The following is a 21499-nucleotide window of genomic DNA, read 5'->3' as shown; positions in this document are numbered from 1 at the left end:
GCCGTTCTCCACCGCCGGCCCCGGTCTAGCGCGGCATGGGATCCAACTGCGGCTGTGCTACAGTGGCCGCGCACCCGCACGCTTCCGCCTGCGTCATCGGAAGCTTACTGCGCAATCGCAGTACAAGAAAACGTTGTACTGCGCCTGCGCAGTAAGCCTCAGATGACGCGAGCGGAGGTGTGACAGACGAATAATAGCCCGGTGCCGGCTGCCGGGAACGGCGGATGGGCGCAGGACGGCGTGGGACATTACAGCTGCAGGGGCTGATAGAAGCCCCAGGTAAGTGGCAGTTTTTCTCCTCAGAAACCCCCCACAGAAACACCACGCCTTTTCAGTTCTGTTGAGTAGATCTTTAGTCCGGAGGTTCACTTTAACCTCCTAACGACTGCTACGCGCCCATTGGCGTGAGCAGTGCGGCAGCCCCAGGACCACTCCACGCCGATTGGCGTGAATGGCTGCGGGCGGAGATTGCAGGAGATCGCGTGCATCTCCGCATGTATGACGGAGCTCTGCTCCGCCATCAGACTCCCAGTGGCGATCGCCGCTCGGGGACTGTTAGACGGCGAAACCGCCATCTATTAACACTGTACAGTGCTGCAATATAAGGCAGAGCTGTACTGGGGACCGCCGTGTCACTTGGCTGTCCCCTCCAGAGGCACAAAGGCGATCTGCTGTCATAGGCTGAATTGGCGGGTGGGAGATTATAAAAATTGTTTAAAAAAAAATAGAGCTATTTACTTAAAAAATATTAAAAGAAATATTTATATAAAAAAAAATCTGGGGAGCGATCAGACCCCACCAACAGAAAGCTCTGTTGGTGGGTAGAAAAGGGAGAATCACTTGTGTGCTGAGTTGAGCGGCCCTGCAGCGAGGCCATAAAAGTTGCAGTGGTCTATTTAGGAAAAAATGGCCTGGTCGCTAGGGGAGTTTAACACCGCGGTCCTTAAGTAGTTAATCTGCTGCTGTTTAGGGATGGATTCGCACTATTTGGAACTGTAGTGCAGTTCTAGAAATTAGCGCTAAACTGCCAATCTTAAGAAGGATGAACTCCAGTGAAAATAATGTAATAAAAAAAGTGCTTCATTTTTACAATAATAATGTATAAATGATTTAGTCAGTGTTTGCCCGTTGTAAAATCTTTTAAATCCCTGATTTACATTCTGACATTTATTACATGGTGACATTTTTACTGTTGGCAGGTGATGTAGCTGCTGCTTGCTGTTTTGGCAGTTGGAAACCGCTGTAAACGGCTATTTTCCACAATGTAACAGGGTTCACAGACAGGAAACTGCCAAGAGTACGTGCTCAGAATTTCTTTGTGGGAGGGGTTTCACCACAGTATCAGTCATACAGCGCCCCCTGATGGTCTGTTTGTGAAAAGGAATAGATTTCTCATGTAAAAGGGGGTATCGGCTACTGATTGGGATAAAGTTCAGTTCTTGGTCGGAGTTTCTCTTTAAGAAGTTTCTTATTATCTTGCAGAGCAGTTACCTGCTGGTTAGAACTTTTTAAGAAGAAATAACTGTCGGCAATGCTTTGTTAAATCGGGCCCATTGTATCTGTTTGCAGAATCTGTGGTCGGGAGTCATGACGCCCCAATCCGATGCGTGGAGTTCTGCCCGGAGGTCAATGTCATGGTGACAGGAAGCTGGGACCAGACCGTGAAATTATGGGACCCGCGGACTCCGTGCAACGCCGGGACCTTCTCTCAGCCGGACAAGGTTTGTATCGATTGCGTCTGGTCGTACCTGTCCTGAACTCGCCTGGAGAAGTTGTGCCCCCTCCACTCCTCCTCGAAGTGCTGTCCAGGGCTCAGCTAAAAGCGATCGTTTCCCCGCCGCCAGGACGCCGTAAGATTACAGCGCCGCCATTTAAGTTATTACATCCTCTCCCTCCTCCATATTTTCCACTAAGTTACCGTGTCAAGATGAAGCAGGAAAGCTTTTCCGTCCAGTAAATCAACACAGCACTTCCGCGCCCGCGCTTCCCCCTTAAAACACACCGGCCGGTTTCGCCGGCATCATTACCCGACTCTCCACTCCATCTAAATGGCCGTCATTTTTACCCCATCACGACTGAATCTACTTCTGGTGAGACCTTTGTGCGGGAGCAGAATAATTGCATTGTTTCTCTCTGTGATTTATGGGTGTATGTGGCCAGTAAAAGCCAGTGATGAATAGCTGACAGGACAGCACATAATAGACAGCCACTGGGAAGCCGCCTACCTATCGGCGGAGACAGCCCAGCATGTCAATGCTGTTTTTTTTTTTTTTTTTTTTTCTCTGGGATTTTTTCTTTCTTTCTCTACACCCCCCTTCATACTCCTGATAAATGTGTCCACCCACTCGGAGGCTTGACACGCTGGTTTGGGGGTGATTGATGAGCCCGCTGGCCAGAAAGACTACTTCCAATCCAGGTGTGACACCAGTTTGTAAAGAAGATTTAGGATTCTCGGCAAGATTGTTTCATTAGGCCCTGTTCTTTCTCGTTCCCCCTCCCCCTTTCTCCTTTCCTTGCGCGCTTTAGCCGCACTATGTCTTGGTAATGGTGGCAGAAGTCGTACCTGTGGCATTAGAGTAAAGTGGCTGCAGCTGCTACCCTCATTTATAATTTTTCCTACAATCCTCAGCGGCGTTGGGCCAGCCTAACTTTTCCTCCATTTTCTGCAAGTTGTGTTGTGAGACGTGCAGCACCAGGACCCAGCTAGGAAAAATCGGGCGTCCTCTGAAATGCCTGATTCACAATAGGCTTGTGGCGTAATTTATACACGTTACACAGCACACACACACATTGTTTCATTGCCTGGTTAGGAATGTACGTATAAAATGTATGGGAGGTATTGCTTGCTGAATGTTTCATCCTGAGTTTCTAACAGTTTTATGATTCAGATAGCCCAGAAGAATTAGTTTTGTGCCCTTTCCTTCAGCGTCCTACTGTCTACTTGCTTGCAATTAAGAACAAATTGCTGCAAGTTCACTTTAAAAGGAGGGGCATGCAGTTAGCTGCAGACATGCGCTGACCAACAGGTAGGTTTGGGGCGGGGCTTTGGTCAGAGCTGTACTGCTTGTACAGCTCTAAGCAAAGCTTCGCCCCAAACCTACCTGTTTGTCAGCGCATGTCTGCAGCTAACTGCTTGCCCCTCCTTTTATTAAAGTGAACTTGCAGCAAATTGTTCTTAATTGAAAGCAAGTCAAGATAAGAACGATGATACTTGCTCATTGAATTTCTGACATACATGTCTGATTGCAGAAAATGTGTGCCTCGTATGTGACCTGTGACAATCCTTTTCATTTCCTCTGACTTTTGGACCCACCCCTTCCATTTGAATAATCTTTGTTCTGCAGTCGAGGCACACGTTACAGCTTACAAAGATTGAATATTTCATATAGAACATACAATAACCGTGGCACTTGAAGTAACCAATACAAATGTCATTTTTATTCTGTTTGAAACGCATGTATAAATAACATAATGTAATCTTGTGGATTGAGGATATGTTTGTCTATTTTGCTGTCCTTTAAAGAGAAACCGTGACCAAGGCAGGGGACACACTTGTCTTTCAGCTTTCTGAAAAGTGTAGTAAGCTGAAAGACAAGTGTGACCCCTGCCTGGATGCTCTTGGTATGGATTGAGTGAAGGTCTCATTAGACTACCGATGGCTGAGCCGTCTTTATCAGAAGGCCGGGAGCTCCTCGTCTCCCGGCACGCTCCAGCAGCCCTCCTCAGGGAATCCAGCCAGGAGCGATGAGGAGTGATTACTTATGGCTTCCCCACGTCAGGCAGTGATTAGTGCTAGGCGGGATCTCATGCATAGAGCCATCGGCCCTTGTGATGTATGAAGACGCCAGAGGGCAGGTGAAGAGGGTCAGCATCTCGCAGGGAGGATATTCTGCACACACTGTGTGACTGAATGGTGACTTCACAGTCAATAGAATCCATTGCGCATACAGGGGAAAGCTGGCACCTAGTCAAGGAAGCTTGTAAGGTCCTAAAGCAAACCTGAAGCGAAAATAAACTTATGATAAATTAAAGGGGCACTACAGCGAAAAACTGTAAAATGTAAAATATGTGCAAACATATACAAATAAGAAGTACATTTTTTCCAGAGTAAAATGAGCATAAATTACTTTTGTCCTATGTTGCTGTCACTTACAGAAGGTAGTAGAAATATGACAGAAGTGACAGGTTTTGGACTAGTTCATCTCTTCATGGGGGATTCTCAGGGATATATTTATTTTCAAAAGCACTTAGTGAATGGCAGTTGCTCTGTCCAACTGCCAAAAAACTGTGTAGGGAGCAGGGAAGCTGGCCAGCATCATTTTTTAAATCCTTTTCAGGGAATATCTTTATAAAGAATAAAAGCCTTGCTGAGAATCCCCTATGAAGAGATGGACTAGTCCAAAACCTGTCGCTTCCGTCAGATTTCTACTACCTACTGCAAGTGACAGCAATATAGGAGAAAAGTAATTTATGGCTCATTTTACTCTGAAAAAAAATGTACTTCTTATTTGTATATGTTTGCACAGATTTTAAATTTTACAGTTTTTCACTGTAGTGCCCCTTTAATTGTATGTGTAGTGCAGCTAAGAAATAGAACGTCAGTAGCAAAGAAGTGTCTCATAAGGCTTTCCAGTACAGGAAGAGTTAAAAAAAAACTTCAATTGTTATCTATGCAAGAGAGCTTCTCTGAGCCGTTCACCCGCTGGGTAGAATTCAGTCCTGTTTTCTGAAGCACTTAAACAGCTAAGAAACGGCGAGAGACGGCTTGAGATAAGGTTTTACTGCAGGAAAGCTCAAAGAATAACGGTAACTATTTCTGCTTGTTTTTATAGCTTAAAAGACAAAGGCCTAGTTTCACAAAGCGGTGCTAACCTACTTAGCACGTCTAAAGACTTTGGGCGTGTTAACCAGGGTGCTAAGCAGGTTAGCACCGGTTTTTAAAATCGCATCGCGCGCAAAGTCTCGTGCAGGAAATTCTGCGCTCGCAATGTCGCATCGTGGCACGACGAAAATGGCGCACCCGATGCACCTATGAGGTCGCGTGGGGTGCAACCTTAAAGAGAACCTGTACTGAGCAAAATTATTTAACTTAAACACACGAGGCAACTTCAAATGAACATTACATAGTTACCTTGTCATCAGTTCCTTTCTGAAGCTCACCATTTTCTTCTGACAATTATCCCTTCCAGTTCTGACAATATTTTGTCAGATCTGAAATATGTCAGTTATATATCAGTTGCTGTCAGTTATATATCAGTTGCTGTCAGTTACAGCTGAGTGGACAACTGATGTGCCCGGTAATGTCCATGTTTCCCTATGGCTCAAGTGGACGATGTTACAGTTTAACAGTGTGCTGACCAGAAAGCTGTTATGGGGTAATGGCCATTTTCAAAATGGAGGACGAAAAATTCCACTGATCACAGTGGACAAACAGGACGCAGGAGAGGAGAAAGAGATTGAGGAGTAGACTACACGGGAGGTAAGTATGACTTGTGTAAGTTTGTTTTGACTTTTAATTTTCAGTTCAGGTTTTCTTTAATGTTGCACTGTGCGACGTGAAGGTCGCACCCCATGCGATCTTTTGTTTTCATCATGTGACGTTGCGCGCGGGTTCTATTTATCACGCCTAAACTAACTTTAGGCGTGATACGGGGCTTTTCACAAGCGTGCTAACACTTAGCACTGCTTTGTGAATCAAGCCCAAAGTGTTGATTTTAGACTGCAAATGTGGCAGAATGATGCAGTGTTGTAAAAAAAAGTGTTGTAAAAAAAGAAACAGGCCATATAACTGAAAATAAAAATGAGGTTCTTTTCTTTGCTACTAATGTTCTATTTCTTATCCATACTACACATACATTTCATATCAAGTGTTTTTTCCCACTTCAGGTTGTGCTGGTTAACGTATTATAAACTGAAACTTGGAGGTTAGTGACTTAAAGTGACTCTGTAACAAAAATTACAAAGTTTTTTCTACCATCCTACAAGTTCCTAAACCTGTTCTAATGTGTTGTGGCTCACTGCAGCACTTTATACTATGACAGTCTCTGTAACAAATCAATGTATCTTTCCCCTGTCAGACTTGTCGGCCTGTGTCTGGAAGGCTGCCAACTCTTCAGTGCAGATCTGTTACTCTATGCACACTCCAGTGTGTGTTTTATTTACATAAGCCAGCAGCTTCTCTATCTTATCAGTGATAGAAGAGAGCTGGATAAAAATCCTAGGCTGTGAAAGGAGCTGGAAGGTCACATACTGAGGAATTAACCACGTAGGCAGAGCTGTCTGCAGGAAGCCTGTCACTTCAGTGGGTGGGAGCTGAAGGGGTCAGAAGGTAAACACACACAAGTGATCTCTAGAGATTCAGAAGTAAGGCTGTATACAGCCTGCTTGTGTATGGATGTATTTTCTATGTGTGGACATACTGTATATCAACCTACTTCCTGTTTTGGTGGCCATTTTGTTTGTTTATAAACAAACTTTTTAAAACTGTTTTTAACTACTTTTAATGCGGCGGGGAGCGGCGAAATTGTGACAGAGGGTAATAGGAGATGTCCCCTAACGCACTGGTATGTTTACTTTTGTGCGATTTTAACAATACAGATTCTCTTTAAAGAGAAACTCCAGTGAAAATAATGTAAAAAAAAAAAAAAGTGCTTTATTTTTACAATAATTAAGTATAAATGTTTTAGTCAGTGTTTGCCCATTGTAAAATCATTCCTCTCCCTGATTTACATTCTGACTTGGGGACATTTTTACTACTGGCAGGTGATGTCAGTGGAAGTAGCTGCTGCTTGCTTTTTTGGCAGCTGTAAACAGCTCTTTCCCACAATGCAACGAGGTTCACTGACAGGAAACTGCCCAGACCACTGTCCTCAGTTTCCTGTGGGAGGGGTTTCACCACAATATCAGCCATACAGCGCCCCCTGATGGTCTGTTTGTGAAAAGGAATAGATTTCTCATGTAAAAGGGGGTATCGGCTACTGATTGGGATGAAGTTCAATTCTTGGTTACGGTTTCTCTTTAATAATTTGGGGGGGGGGGGGGGGGGGGCACAGTCAAACCAGGCATGACTGTCCATCATGGTGTGATATTATGATAGTTTCGGCATGGTTTATTTCATCATAGAACTGATATCACTGCTGTCTCGGGAGTGACTCCTGCAGCCAGCTGACATTTTTTTTTAGGCTTCGTTTTTTTTTCTTCTCAATCTTGGCATTTCTTTTGAAAGTTAAATTTAGTAAAAAAAAAATAAATAAAAAAAAAATAAATCAAAAGTGAAAATGTTTATGGCATCATCCCGTGAGACATTTAACCACTTGACCGTAGGCTTACACATCTCACTCTTCCTCTTTACACATTTCCCCTCCCCCCAACCCCAGCGATCGGCTCGCATAGACATCGGCCTATGACAGCCGATCGCTCTCTGAACCTCACAGGGGGACAGCCGTGTAACATGACTGTCCCCAGTACATCGCTGCCGTAGATCGCAGTGCTGTACATTGTAAATGTACAGTCTCCTAACGGCAATCGCTGCCGGGAGGCTGATGACGGAGCGTAGCAGAGATGCGCACTCATCAGCGCGCGCAATCACCTGCAAAACACACCCCCAGTACTGCATGCCAATTGGCGTTAAGCGGTCCTAGGGCTGCCGCCGCGTCCATGCCAGTTGGCGTGGAGCGGTCTTATAGTAGTTAAATGGAACCTAAAGCATATGGGGGAAAAAAACAAACCATTTAACTGACCTTGACTTCTACCAGCCCGCCTGTGCGGTCACTGAGCGATCCTCCAATCCTCCGCAGCGCCCCTCTTTCGGCCAGGCGACTCAGCGAGTCAGTGAGTCAGTGGCCACTGCTCATGCGAATCCCTGGCTCTGCACGTCCTGAAACCTCCTCCCGTCGCTGGGAGCGGTCTGCGCATAGAGATTTTCTCGCGCTGCGTATCCATCAGGAGGTGCATGGACTGAGGCCGCGCATCCAGAAGGAAGAGGGGTGCTGCTGGTGACGGGAGCATCGCAGAGTGACGGCGTAAGCACGGGATGGCTGCAGGGGCTGGTAGAAGCCCCAGGTAACTTAAACTTTTTTTGTTTTCTTCATTTACTTTAGGTTCCCTTTAAAGCCGCAAGCTTTTTTTTTTTTTATTGGAGAAGCAATTTTATACAAGTGTGAACAGCTGCAGCCCCTCCCCTTCTTCTCATTCCCTGCTGCGATTGGTGGAGTCCTGTCAGTCTCTCCTTTATCATCAGTCTGAGCGTGACTTTTCTTTCCTCGCCAGGTGTACACGCTGTCTGTATCCGGAGACCGTCTGATCGTGGGCACAGCTGGCAGAAGGGTGCTGGTGTGGGACCTGCGGAACATGGGCTACGTACAGCAGAGAAGGGAATCCAGTCTTAAATACCAAACCCGGTGTATCCGAGCCTTTCCTAACAAGCAGGTAACGCCGATATTCCCCGGGCACTGTTATACGATGCTAGAACAAGGTCTTGTGCACACGGATCACGCCCAGCGTTCACTCCGGTGGATCATTCTGAGCGTCCATGGCATAAATAATAACTGACCAATCAACTAGTCAAAGGAGTAGCAATTTATTCAGGACTTATCCAAAAAAACATAACACCATTAAAAACAAGCAGCGTTGGGCATGCCAAATAATTTATATACAATTATAGTGGGAATGAGTACAAAAACATCCAATACAATCACATATACATAGCCAAACCGTTCCTAGATCTAGGTTGCGTTATCTACAGTTCTAGATCTAGGAACGGTTTGGCTATGTATATGTGATTGTATTGGATGTATTTGTACTCATACCCACTATAATTGTATTTAAATCATTTGACATGCTCACCGCTGCTTGTTTTTAATGGTTTTTGGAAAAGTCCTGAATAAATTGTTACTCCTTTGACTAGTTGATTGGTCAGTTGTTATTATTTATGCCATGGACGCTTTGATTTATAGTTTGTGAGATTTTGAAATGTCCTAATGGATATATTTGATTGAACATAGTTAGGCTGGTTTTTTTTGTTTTGGTTAATCAAATAAACACGTGTATGATGCTCTTCTGTCCAATATCTTGTCCCCAAGCAAGTGCCGGGGGGTTCCAATCATGTCACGTTACATTGTTTCATCTTTGCCCTTGGGGGGTACTTACCTGAGGAGGGGGAAGTCTCTGGATTCTATTGAGTCTTCTCCCGTCCTCCACAGTAGGCCCGATCAGCGCTGGGACCCCGAGACTGCTGCAGGCGGCAATATTTTGAATCCAGCGCAGGCGCAGTACCCTCTTCCCCCTCGGGCTGTTCCCTCTGGAGCCTGAGGAGGAAGATGGTGCTGTGCATGCGCTGGATCCAAAAGGTAAACGCCACCGCGTGCTGCAGGCGCTACTGCGTCTTCATGCATCTGCCGAAAGCTTGCCAGCAGAATTTCGGATGGAGCCAGCACTAGATCGGGGCTACTGCAGAGGACTGAGGTAAGTATCCCCCAGGGGCACTTTTTTTTTTTTTTTTTTTTTTTTTTTTTTAGAGATACTCTTTAAAGGGAACCAGAGAGGAACGCTCGTTAAAAACAGAAAAAGCTTTTATACATACCTGGGGCTTCTTCCAGCCCCATACGCACGGATCGCTCCCACGCCGCCGTCCACCGCTTCCTGTATCGACGGTACCGGGTCCCGTCACTTCCGGCGGACGCGGCCAATTGTCCGCATCACAGGGGCTCCCTCCATACCCGTACGCATGCGGCTGCGCAGTATGCAGCCTCACGCGTACTTATATGGAGGGAGCCCCCTGTGATGCAGACAATTGGCCGCGTCTGCCGGCCGACTGGCGGTAATGACGGGACCTGGTACCGGCGGACCCAGGCAGCTGAGGACGGCGGCGTGGGAGCGATCCGTGCGTATGGGGCTGGAGGAAGCCCCAGGTATGTATAACAGCTTTCCCCCAACGTCTCTGGTTCCCTTTAAAGCTAATGTGAAGTGTGCTTAAAGTGGACCTGAACTGTTGCACAAGACAGAAGGAAAACAAAGAAATGCACTGTGTATGTATTTAGAGAGTTTAGGCCGTCTAATTCCCCCTCGTTTGTATATTTTCTCAAGTTGTAATTTGACCTCCTCCCCGTGTCACATGACAGCCTATGGCAGATAAGCCCATTTGAACGCACAGGCTATAAACAATATGTCTGCTTCCATGAAACAGGAAGTAGAAACACTGCAGATTTATTGCAGGATTTGTATCAGCTGTAACATAGGAATACTTTTCTATAAAGGTTATTATGTGGTTGCGTATCTCTTAGAGCAGAGAGGAAATTCTGAGTTCTGGTACGCTTTAAAGTAGAAGTTAGATGCTTAACTATTTAGAGGGAAGGCTGTGGATCCCATAGAGCCTTCCTGGTCCCCCGATGTCCCCCTTTGAAATCCCGTGCCTTCGGGAGGCTTCAGAAGAACGCCTCCTCCAGCGTTTATGAAGACGGGCAGCTCAGAAGCTCCAGATCGTCTTCAGAATCACTGGGGGACACAAGTGCTTCTAAAGCTTTTCAAGGACTCCAGGGGGGGGGGGGGGGGGATAGACAGCTGTGGGATGAGAGCACAGAAAGAGATGCCTGATGGGATCTAGAGCATTGCCTCTCCATAAGTAGGCGGGTATTTATTATTATTTTTTATTTATATAGCGCCAACATCTTCCGTAGCGCTGTTCATAGTACAAACAAATAATGGGGAACAAATATACATAAGAAATACAAGACACTGTACAGTCATGACATTGAATAGAATAAATACAGATACATACATAGTTGATATGTAGTTGGTACATGTACATATGTTAAAATAACAGCAGTATGAGAAACACTAGGAGGAGGTCCCTGCCCTTGCGGGCTTACAATCTAGAGGGTAGTGGGGAGGAAACAAAGGGGAAGGAAACACAAGGATTAGTGGGTGAGCCAGTGTGCCTTCAGTGCTGCCTATAGCAAATTATAGGCTTGTCTGAAGAGGTGTGTTTTCAGAGTACATTTGAACGTTTCCAGACTCGTGGCATGATGAACCGGCTGAGGGAGAGAGTTCCAAAGGAGAGGGACTGCCCCTGAGAAGTCTTGGATGCGAGAGTTTTGTAAATGACTTAGTGGATCCGAGATAAACTTTTCCTCATTGCATAATTGTGTTCCTTTCATATAGTTTATAGGGCATTCCTCAAGCCAAATATTTTTTTGGTTTTGTTTTAATACTCTAATTCCCTATAAACTAAACAAGCCTCGCCCACAGCTCCTTTTGTGCCTTGGCACTGTAGCAAGGGCTTATGGGAGCTTTAGTCTGGGCAGGAGGAGGAGGTTACTAGCCATTGATTTCAGAGGCAGAGGAGGGGACTGAATTTACACACAGGCAAGCTGATAGCATCTCCAGCCCTCAGCCTGGGACAATGTGACAAACAGAACATGGCTGAATAACCATAAACTTGAAGTTGTTTGCAGCTAGATTTGCTGTGTAAACTATCTAAACTTTATAACAAGTAAATTGTCTATATATCTTATCTAGTTAGTTTTTCATCTTGGATCCGCTTTAGGTTTACTTTAACCATCCAATGGAAATCTGTAGAGCTGGTCATGAATGGAGATTGTGTGCCGCTTGGAACTGCGCCCAATCAGGTGCCTTTTCTGCCCATTTTCATTAGTCCAATTCTAAGTTTCCTCCCATTTGCATTAAATGTGCATACAAGATACGACTATTGGCATCTGGTTGACCAGCTTGGGTTATGAGCTTCCAGTCTGCAGAAGAATTCATTATTTATTCTGCGGCAATCGGGTCATTCCTAAGCAAAAATTTGGGCGTGAACAACAGCATAAAATCTATCGGTACAGCACAATGAAGGCCATGGATAGCGAGTAGTTTAGTCGGCTTGCTGGTCTCCCGCTTGTACTAAACTCAAGACAAGACAAATAACATAGAGCTCGATAGGCAATAGTAATGATAGGGAGTCTTGGCCAAGGTCTCCTTACTGAACAGGTGCTGGCTTACTTACCAGGAAGAGACAACTTTAGAACCCTGGTCTCCTGTGTCAGAGGTAGAGCCCTTAAAGGACAACTGAAGTGAGAAGGATATGGAGGCTGCCATATTTATTTCCTTTTAAACAATACCAGTTGCCTGGCAGCCCTGCTGACCCTCTGCCTGTACTACTTTCAGCCATAGCCCCTGAACAAGCATGCAGCAGATCAGGTGTTTCTGACATTGTCCGATCTGACCAGATTAGGTTGATGCTTGTTCCTGGTGTTCTTCAAACACTGCCGCAGCCAAATAGTTCAACAGGGCTGCCAGGCAACTCGTATTGTTTAACAGGAAATAAATATGGCAGCCTCCATATTCTTCTCACTTCATTTGTCCTTTAACCAGTACACTATCCAGCCAACTCAGGCGACAGCGGCACGTCCAGCACAAGGGCTCCCTCTTCCTGCTCACTGACATCTTGTTCTTTATCTTTGCCCCGAGCCACGGAACACAACAGTGCGATCACTTCACTGATTGACTTTCCACACTGGGATTCTTCTCATCGTTACACCTTGTTAATTAAATGTCTCCAGCATGAGAGGGAAGCCAGCTATTGGTTTATTATTAAACAAGTCTCTGAAATCCTGGAAGACTTGTTCAGTAGAGATTGCTGCCTGATTGACGTCTGCTTTAGGTAGAACTGCTGATGGCTCTAACTGCTGCTTTGTTCCGTGCACCAGGGCTATGTGCTGAGCTCCATCGAAGGACGAGTCGCTGTGGAATATTTGGACCCAAGCCTTGAAGTCCAGAAGAAGAAATACGCCTTCAAGTGTCACCGGCTGAAGGAGAACAACATTGAGCAGATCTACCCTGTCAATGCGGTGTCCTTCCACAACGTACACAACACCTTTGCCACAGGTCAGTACATAACAGCCAAGGTGGGTGTGGTCTGGTTTGCGTGCGGCTGGAGGGTGTGGTCTGGTTTGCATGGCCGGGAAGGTGTGGTCTGGTGTGCGGACAGCAAGGTGGGTGTGGTCTGGTTTGCGTGCGGCTGGAGGGTGTGGTCTGGTTTGCATGGCAGGGAAGGTGTGGTCTGGTGTGCGGACAGCAAGGTGGGTGTGGTCTGGTTTGCGTGCGGCTGGAGGGTGTGGTCTGGTTTGCATGGCAGGGAAGGTGTGGTCTGGTGTGCGGACAGCAAGGAGAGTGTGGTCTGGTTTGCATGGCCGGGAAGGTGTGTGGTTTGCGGACAGCAAGGAGAGTGTGGTCTGGTATGCATGGCTGGGAAGGTGTAATCTGGTTTGCGCTGTCTGCTGTGTACTAGGGATATGTCTGTGCCTGGAGTCTAAAACCAACAAAAAAGGGCATCAATTGCTTTGTTAAACTGGAAGATATGTTCTGTCCCTTCTTACTTTTTTTCCTTTATTGTATCTCTGCAGGCCTTATTATAAATAAGCTGTAAAGGAAATAGCGTAGCTTCCAGTATGTGTTTGAATTTTAAAAAATTGTAGCTTAAAGGAATCCTAAAGTGATGGGAAAAAATTAAATACTCTCGTGGTGAGCTTGTGTGGCCACTGTTTCACTGCAGAGGCCCCTTGGGAATTGTAGCTGTCACTCTCTCCCATATCACTCGGCAGCACTCGCACTCAGTTTCTTTCCATGGGGAGTGGCTATGCCCTCCTTTCTAAAAAGAATCCTGGTATACATTGTTACCCCTCCCACTGCAAAAAAAAATCCTGGTATACATTAACACACGTACACGTACACACACGTACACGTACACACACGTACACACACGTACACGTACACACACGTACACGTACACACACGTACACGTACACACACGTACACGTACACACACGTACACACACACACACGTACACACACACACACACACGTACACACACACGTACACACGCACACACACACGCACACACACACGTACACACACGTACACACACACGTACACACACGTACACGTACACACACGTACACACACACACACGTACACGTACACACACACGTACGTACACGTACACACACACACACACGTACACACACGTACACGTACACACACGTACACGCACACACACGTACACACACACACACACACACACACACGTACACACACACACACACACACACGTACACACACACACACACACGTACACACACACACGTACACACACACACACACACGTACACGTACACACACAAGTACACACACGTACACGTACACACACAAGTACACACACACGTACACACACACACACACTGTACACGCACACACACACACGTGCACACACGTACACACACACGTGCACACACGTACACACACACACACACACACACACACACACGTACACGTACACACACACGTACACACACACACACGTACACGTACACACACACGTACACACACACACATGTACACGTACACACACGTGTACACACACACACACACACACACGTACACACACACACACACACACGCACACTGTACACACTGTACACACACACACACGTACACACACACACACACACACACACGTACACACGTACACACACACACACACACACACACACACACACACACACACGTACACACACACACACACACGCACACTGTACACACACACACACACACACACACGTCCCCATACTCCTCTCCCCAGGGTCTCCCAAGTTCCAGAGTCACATTACCCCACTGTGTGCTCCAACCACCATGGAGCTCAAAGCCACTTGGAATCATCTCACATACAATTGGCTCCATCTGGACTCCTCCCCCTCCCTGCATTACTGGAACCCGGGCATCACTTCCACATCTCGAGGGGGTGGCAGAATTAAAAAAAATATATATAAAAAAAAAACAACAACAAACCTAACAAACCCTAGGATTACGGCGTTAATGCTTTCTGCACCACCGACTGACAAGCAAATGTGGTATTCTGAGACCTGTAACAGCAGAAGCAGAAGATCAACACACTAGCTGAGCAACAGGCTAATTAAAAAAAAAATTTTTTAGGAAGGTGTTCCTATCATTTTTACACTCTTTTTAATACAATCTTGTCTGCGCTCTCTATTTCTGAAGGGTCAATTGCTTTCCTGTTCTGTATATTTAGTGTGGATCACACATTGTATCTTCTTTTCTCTGTTCATCCCGCAAACTCAAGTGACTTATCTTTTTTTTTTTTTTCCTGTTCATCCTGCAAACTGAAGTACATTGTAACTTTTTTCCCTGTTCACCCCGCACACCTAAGTGATATTGTATCTTTTTCTCGTTCACCCCGCAAACTCAAGTGACATTGTATCTTTCTTTTTCCTGTTCATCCCACAAACTCAAGTGACATTGTATCTTTTTTTCTGTTCGCCCCACAAACTCAAGTGACATTGTATTTTTTTTTCTGTTCGCCCCGCAGGTGGCTCGGACGGCTTTGTCAATATTTGGGACCCTTTCAACAAGAAGCGCCTGTGCCAATTCCACCGCTACCCGACCAGCATTGCCTCCCTGGCCTTCAGCAACGACGGCAGCATCCTGGCCATCGCCGCCTCCTACATGTACGAAATGGATGACATTGAACACCCTGAAGATGCTATCTTCATACGCCAAGTGACAGACGCAGAGACAAAGCCCAAGTGAGGCAGCGTCACCTGCCTTCCCTCCCCCCCAGCACACAGATTTTTTATTAATTTTCCTTTGCCTCATGAATAGCGTTATTGATGGCAAAGTAAGATTACCGTGGCTGACTGTAGGGCTGGGGGAGATTTTATCACATCCTCCCAAGCTTTCAATATCCGTCAGTTGATAGACGTCTGACAGATAAAATTATGCTCAGTTGTTTTATACAGAAGCGTGTCGACCTCCTCTGCATTTTTTGCCCCTCATTATCAGAGGGCTCCTCTCTGTTGACTTTCATTCAGTTGCACAGAGGAGGGAAAGGCCACTGGTTACTGTGTTTTTTATACATGTGTGCGGCCCTCTGGCTCGTCTGTCTTTGGTTTTTTCTTTGTTCCCTGAGTCTTTTCTCTCTCTCTTTGTACATAAAGTCACATTCCCCGTCTAGATTGTGAGTGTTTTATGTAAATAAACCCGTTTTTTTTCAGACAATAAATGCTCGCAAGTCAGAACTTTTGTATTGTACTTTTTTAATTGTTTATATACTAGTTCTGTTTTTGTGAAGTAAAAGCAAAGATGTTACTACTGCCTGAGTATTGATTTATTCAGAAATGATAGCCTGGCTATTTGTGCAGACTTGCACTTTTTAACTGGGATTGCTTAAACCTCAGTTCTGAAAATCATTGTTTCCCTCCCAACCCGCTACCGAACCTAGGAGTGAACTCCTTGCCCCAGCATGCTATACCTAACCTAGGGGTGAGCTCACACCAGCATGCTATACCGAACCTAGCGGTGATCTCTCACACAAGCATGCCATATATACAGAACCTAGCGGTGAGCTCTCACACCAGCATGCTATACCGAACCTAGGGGTGAGCTCTCACACCAGCATGCTATACCGAACCTAGGGGTGAGCTCACACCAGCATGCTATACCGAACCTAGGGGTGAGCTCACACCAGCATGCTATACCGAACCTAGCGGTGATCTCTCACACAAGCATGCCATATATACAGAACCTAGCGGTGAGCTCTCACACCAGCATGCTATACCGAACCTAGGGGTGAGCTCTCACACCAGCATGCTATACCGAACCTAGGGGTGAGCTCTCACACCAGCATGCTATACCGAACCTAGGGGTGAGCTCTCACACCAGCATGCTATACCGAACCTAGGGGTGAGCTCTCACACCAGCATGCTATACCGAACCTAGGAGTGAGCTCTCACACCGGCATGCTATACCGAACCTAGGGGTGAGCTCACACCAGCATGCTATACCGAACCTAGGAGTGAACTCACACCAGCATGCTATACCGAACCTAGCGGTGATCTCTCACACAAGCCATATATACAGAGCCTAGGGGTGAGCTCTCACACCAGCATGCTATACCGAACCTAGAGGTAAGCTCTCACACCAGCATGCTATACCGAACATAGGGGTGAGCTCACACCAGCATGCTATACTGAACCTAGGGGTGAGCTCTCACACCAGCATGCTATACCGAACCTAGGATTGAGCTCAAACCAGCATGCTATACCCAACCTAGGAGTGAGCTCACACCAGCATGCTATACCGAACCTATGGGTGAGCTCACACACCAGCATGCTATACCGAACCTAGGAGTGAGCTCACACCAGCATGCTATACCGAACCTAGAGGTGAGCTCTCACACCAGCATGCTATACCGAACCTAGGAGTGAGCTCACACCAGCATGCTATACCGAACCTAGGAGTGAGCTCACACCAGCATGCTGTACCGAACCTAGAGGAGAGCTCTCACACCAGCATGCTATACCGAACCTAGGAGTGCGCTCACACCAGCATGCTATACCGAACCTAGGAGTGAGCTCTCACACACCAGCGTGCTATACCGAACCTAGGGGTGAGCTCTCACACCAGCATGCTATACCGAACCTAGGGGTGAGCTCTCACACACCAGCATGCTATACCGAACCTAGGGGTGAGCTCACACACCAGCATGCTATACCGAACCTAGGAGTGAGCTCACACCAGCATGCTATAACGAACCTAGGGGATGTGCTCTCACACCAGCATGCTATACCGAACCTAGGAGTGAGCTCACACACCAGCATGCTATACCGAACCTAGGGGTGAGCTCACACCAGCATGCTATACCGAACCTATGGGTGAGCTCTCACATCAGCATGCTATACCGAACCTAGAGGTGAGCTCTCACACCAGCATGCTATACCGAACCTAGGAGTGAGCTCACACCAGCATGCTATACCGAACCTAGGAGTGAGCTCACACCAGCATGCTATACCGAACCTATGGGTGAGCTCACACACCAGCATGCTATACCGAACCTAGGGGTGAGCTCACACCAGCATGCTATACCGAACCTAGGAGTGAGCTCACACCAGCATGCTATACCGAACCTAGGGGTGAGCTCTCACACCAGCATGCTATACCGAACCTAGGGGTGAGCTCACACCAGCATGCTATACCATTCCTAGGAGTGAGCTCACACACCAGCATGCTATACCTAACCTAGGGGTGAGCTCTCACACCAGCATGCTATACCTAACCTAGGGGTGAGCTCTCACACCAGCATGCTATACCGTTCCTAGGAGTGAGCTCATACACCAGCATGCTATACCGAACCTAGGGGTGAGCTCACACACCAGCATGGTATACCGAACCTAGAGGTGAGCTCACACACCAGCATGCTATACCATTCCTAGGGGTGAGCTAACACACCAGCATGTGATACTGAACCTAGGGGTGAGCTCACACACCAGCATGCTATACCGATCCTAGGGGTGAGCTCTCACACCAGCATGCTATACCGAACCTAGGGGTGAGCTCACACACCAGCATGCTATACCGAACCTAGGGGTGAGCTCACACACCAGCATGCTATACCGAACCTAGGGGTGAGCTCACACACCAGCATGCTATACCTAACCTATGGGTGAGCTCTCACACCAGCATGCTATACCGAACCTAGGGGTGAGCTCACACACCAGCATGCTATACCATTCCTAGGGGTGAGCTCACACACCAGCATGCTATACCTAACCTATGGGTGAGCTCTCACACCAGCATGCTATACCGAACCTAGGGGTGAGCTCACACACCAGCATGCTATACCATTCCTAGGGGTGAGCTCACACACCAGCATGCTATACCTAACCTATGGGTGAGCTCTCACACCAGCATGCTATACCGAACCTAGGGGTGAGCTCACACCAGCATACTATACCGAACTTAGAGGTGAGCTCACACACCAGCATGCTATACCGAACCTAGAGGTGAGCTCACACACCAGCATGCTATACCGAACCTAGAGGTGAGCTCACACACCAGCATGCTATACCGAACCTAGAGGTGAGCTCACACACCAGCATGCTATACCGAACCTAGAGGTGAGCTCACACACCATCATGCTGTCCCGAACCTAGGGGTGAGCTCTCACCCCAGCATGCTATACCGAACCTAGAGGTGAGCTCACACACCATCATGCTGTACCGAACCTAGGGGTGAGCTCTCACCAGCATGCTGTACCGAACCTAGGAGTGAGCTCACACACCAGCATGCTATACCGAACCTAGAGGTGAGCTCACACACCAGCATGCTATACCGAACCTAGGGGTGAGCTCTCACACCAGCATGCTATACCGAACCTAGGGGTGAGCTCACACCAGCATGCTATACCGAACTTAGGGGTGAGCTCTCACCAGCATGCTGTACCGAACCTAGGGGTGAGCTCTCACCAGCATGCTGTACCGAACCTAGGGGTGAGCTCATACACCAGCATGCTATACCGAACCTAGGGGTGAGCTCACACACCAGCATGCTATACCGAACCTAGAGGTGAGCTCACACACCAGCATGCTATACCGAACCTAGGGGTGAGCTCTCACACCAGCATACTATACCGAACCTAGGGGTGAGCTCACACATCAGCATGCTATCCAGAACCTAGGAGTGAGCTCACACACCAGCATGCTATCCAGAACCTAGGGGTGAGCTCTCACACCAGCATGCTATACCATGCACTGATGACCTATAACTCCGAAACAGGCTATATGTATCTTGGTTTGGTGTGGCTTTAAAATTTGCACGCTATAGGCTCACTATACACAAGTGGTTCTGGATGTGCAGCCTAGCTTTTGGGGGCAAAAAGATTTGCATTTTTGGGAGTGATGCATCATGGGAAACCAGTTTCGCAAATTACCTTTGCAAATCCCTTTTGTTTGAAGAAGGCAAAATTACATTTAGCATTGCTTTTTAATAGAGGGCTTTTTGGTCTCTTTAAGGCCTTTATACCTTCTAGGTCACCATGAGCTTTCTGGGTATTCCTTACTGATTTAGTATATCACAGTACATATTGGTATTCATGATTCCCTCAATGAGCAGTAGCTCCCTGGAGCCGGAAGCCCTCATGCAGCCCCAAACCATAAAACTTCCACCACCATGCTTTACTGTAGGCAAGACACACTTGTCTTTGTACTCCTCACCTGGTTGCCAGCACACCTGCCTGACACCATCTGAACGAAATAAGCTTATCTTTGTCTCATGGTCCCACTCCAGCCCTTAGTCTGCTTGTCATATCTTCAGTGTTGTCCCGTGAGAAAATATAAAATATTTACAAAAATGTGAGGTATGCTCACTTTTGTGAGATACTGTAGGATGTGTTTCTGATGCTGAAACTGAGATAATCAAATACCTGTGTGGTTGTGAGAGTTGGACCATAAGGAAGGCTGAGTGCCAAAGAATCGACGCCTTCAAATTGTGCTGTAGAAGACTTTTGAGATTCCTTTGGACTGCAAGAAAATCCAGTCAGTCAGTCCTTAAAGTGAACCATAGACAAAGCACGCTCATGAATTTACCATAAATATCAGTGGGAACATTAGAGAAAACACCTACCCTGCTCTCATTCTTTCATTTCATTCATTCTTCACTGCTTAGCCTGCTTGTTAACAGCCCTGATAAAATCCCCGACTGAGCATTCAGTCTGGCTTTGCTCAGGAATCATTATAGATGAGTTTGTATTCTCTGATGTCTTTTCAAGCTCAAGTCTGACTCCTTCTGGCTCTGCTATAATGACTCAGCTATAAGGATTCCTGAGCAAAGCCAGACTGAATGCTCAGTCGGGGATTTTATCAGGGCTGATAACAAGCAGGCTAAGCAGTGAAGAATGAAACAGAGAGCAGGGTAGGTGTTTTCTCTAATGTTCCCACTGATATATATGCTAAAATACATGAGGGTGCTTCATCTCTGGTTCACTTTAAAGAAATTAACCCTGTTTATTGGAGGGAACAATGCTGAAGATGGAGCTGAAATACAGTATTTTGGACACATCATGAGCAGGCAGGACTCGTTGGAGAAGACCTCGATGCTGGCAAACCCCGAGGAGGGGAAGGCAGAGAATGAGACGGCTATATAGTATCACAGAAGCAACAAACATGCATGGATTTGAGCGCAGCCAGCGCCACCATAGGCCGTGATGGGAATTACGGCTATAGCAGCGCTCAGTGGGCGATTTGGGTGCCGTCAAAAGACGTAACACTAATGACTACAAAAACACTGTAATTCGTCCGCCAGCAATAGCTGGAAGCCGAATTACATCTTTCCCCCACTATCCATGGCAACCTGGAGAGGGACTAGTAATTAACGCCGCCGGGACTTGTTCTGGAGCAGGGTGAGCCTTTTAACCTGCCTGGCGGTATGGACAAGCTCAGCTCGTCCATTACCGCCGGAGGCTGCCGCTCAGGCCCTGCTGGGCCGATTTTCATCAAATAAAAAGGAGCACACGCAGCCGGCACTTTGCCAGCCGCGTGTGCTACCTGATCGCCGCCGCAGCGTGGTGATGCGCCGCGTGCAGCGGCAAAAGAGGGTCCCCCCAGCCGCCCAGCGCAGCCGGACCAAACAGTTCCGGCCAGCGCTAAGGGCTGGATC

The 21499-nt window shown here is 47.0% G+C and overlaps 1 protein-coding gene across 1 annotated transcript in view; it reads left to right on the top strand.

Moving 5' to 3' along the window:
• The window catches only part of BUB3 (BUB3 mitotic checkpoint protein), a 33131-nt gene extending 17045 nt beyond the window's left edge, over nucleotides 1–16086 (top strand). Inside the window, exons 4-7 of the mRNA XM_068258270.1 lie at nucleotides 1570–1721; nucleotides 8269–8427; nucleotides 12702–12879; nucleotides 15378–16086. Of these exons, the coding sequence (XP_068114371.1) occupies nucleotides 1570–1721; nucleotides 8269–8427; nucleotides 12702–12879; nucleotides 15378–15598 (710 nt within the window). The 3' untranslated portion in view covers nucleotides 15599–16086. The remainder of the gene's footprint in view (nucleotides 1–1569; nucleotides 1722–8268; nucleotides 8428–12701; nucleotides 12880–15377) is intronic.
• Nucleotides 16087–21499: the final 5413 nt, after the last annotated feature.

Source organism: Hyperolius riggenbachi, chromosome 10 (assembly GCF_040937935.1).
Source record: "Hyperolius riggenbachi isolate aHypRig1 chromosome 10, aHypRig1.pri, whole genome shotgun sequence".
NCBI lineage: Eukaryota > Metazoa > Chordata > Amphibia > Anura > Hyperoliidae > Hyperolius > Hyperolius riggenbachi.
The sequence above is the reverse complement of the archived record's forward strand: the minus strand, read 5'-3'. Positions and strand labels throughout refer to the sequence as shown.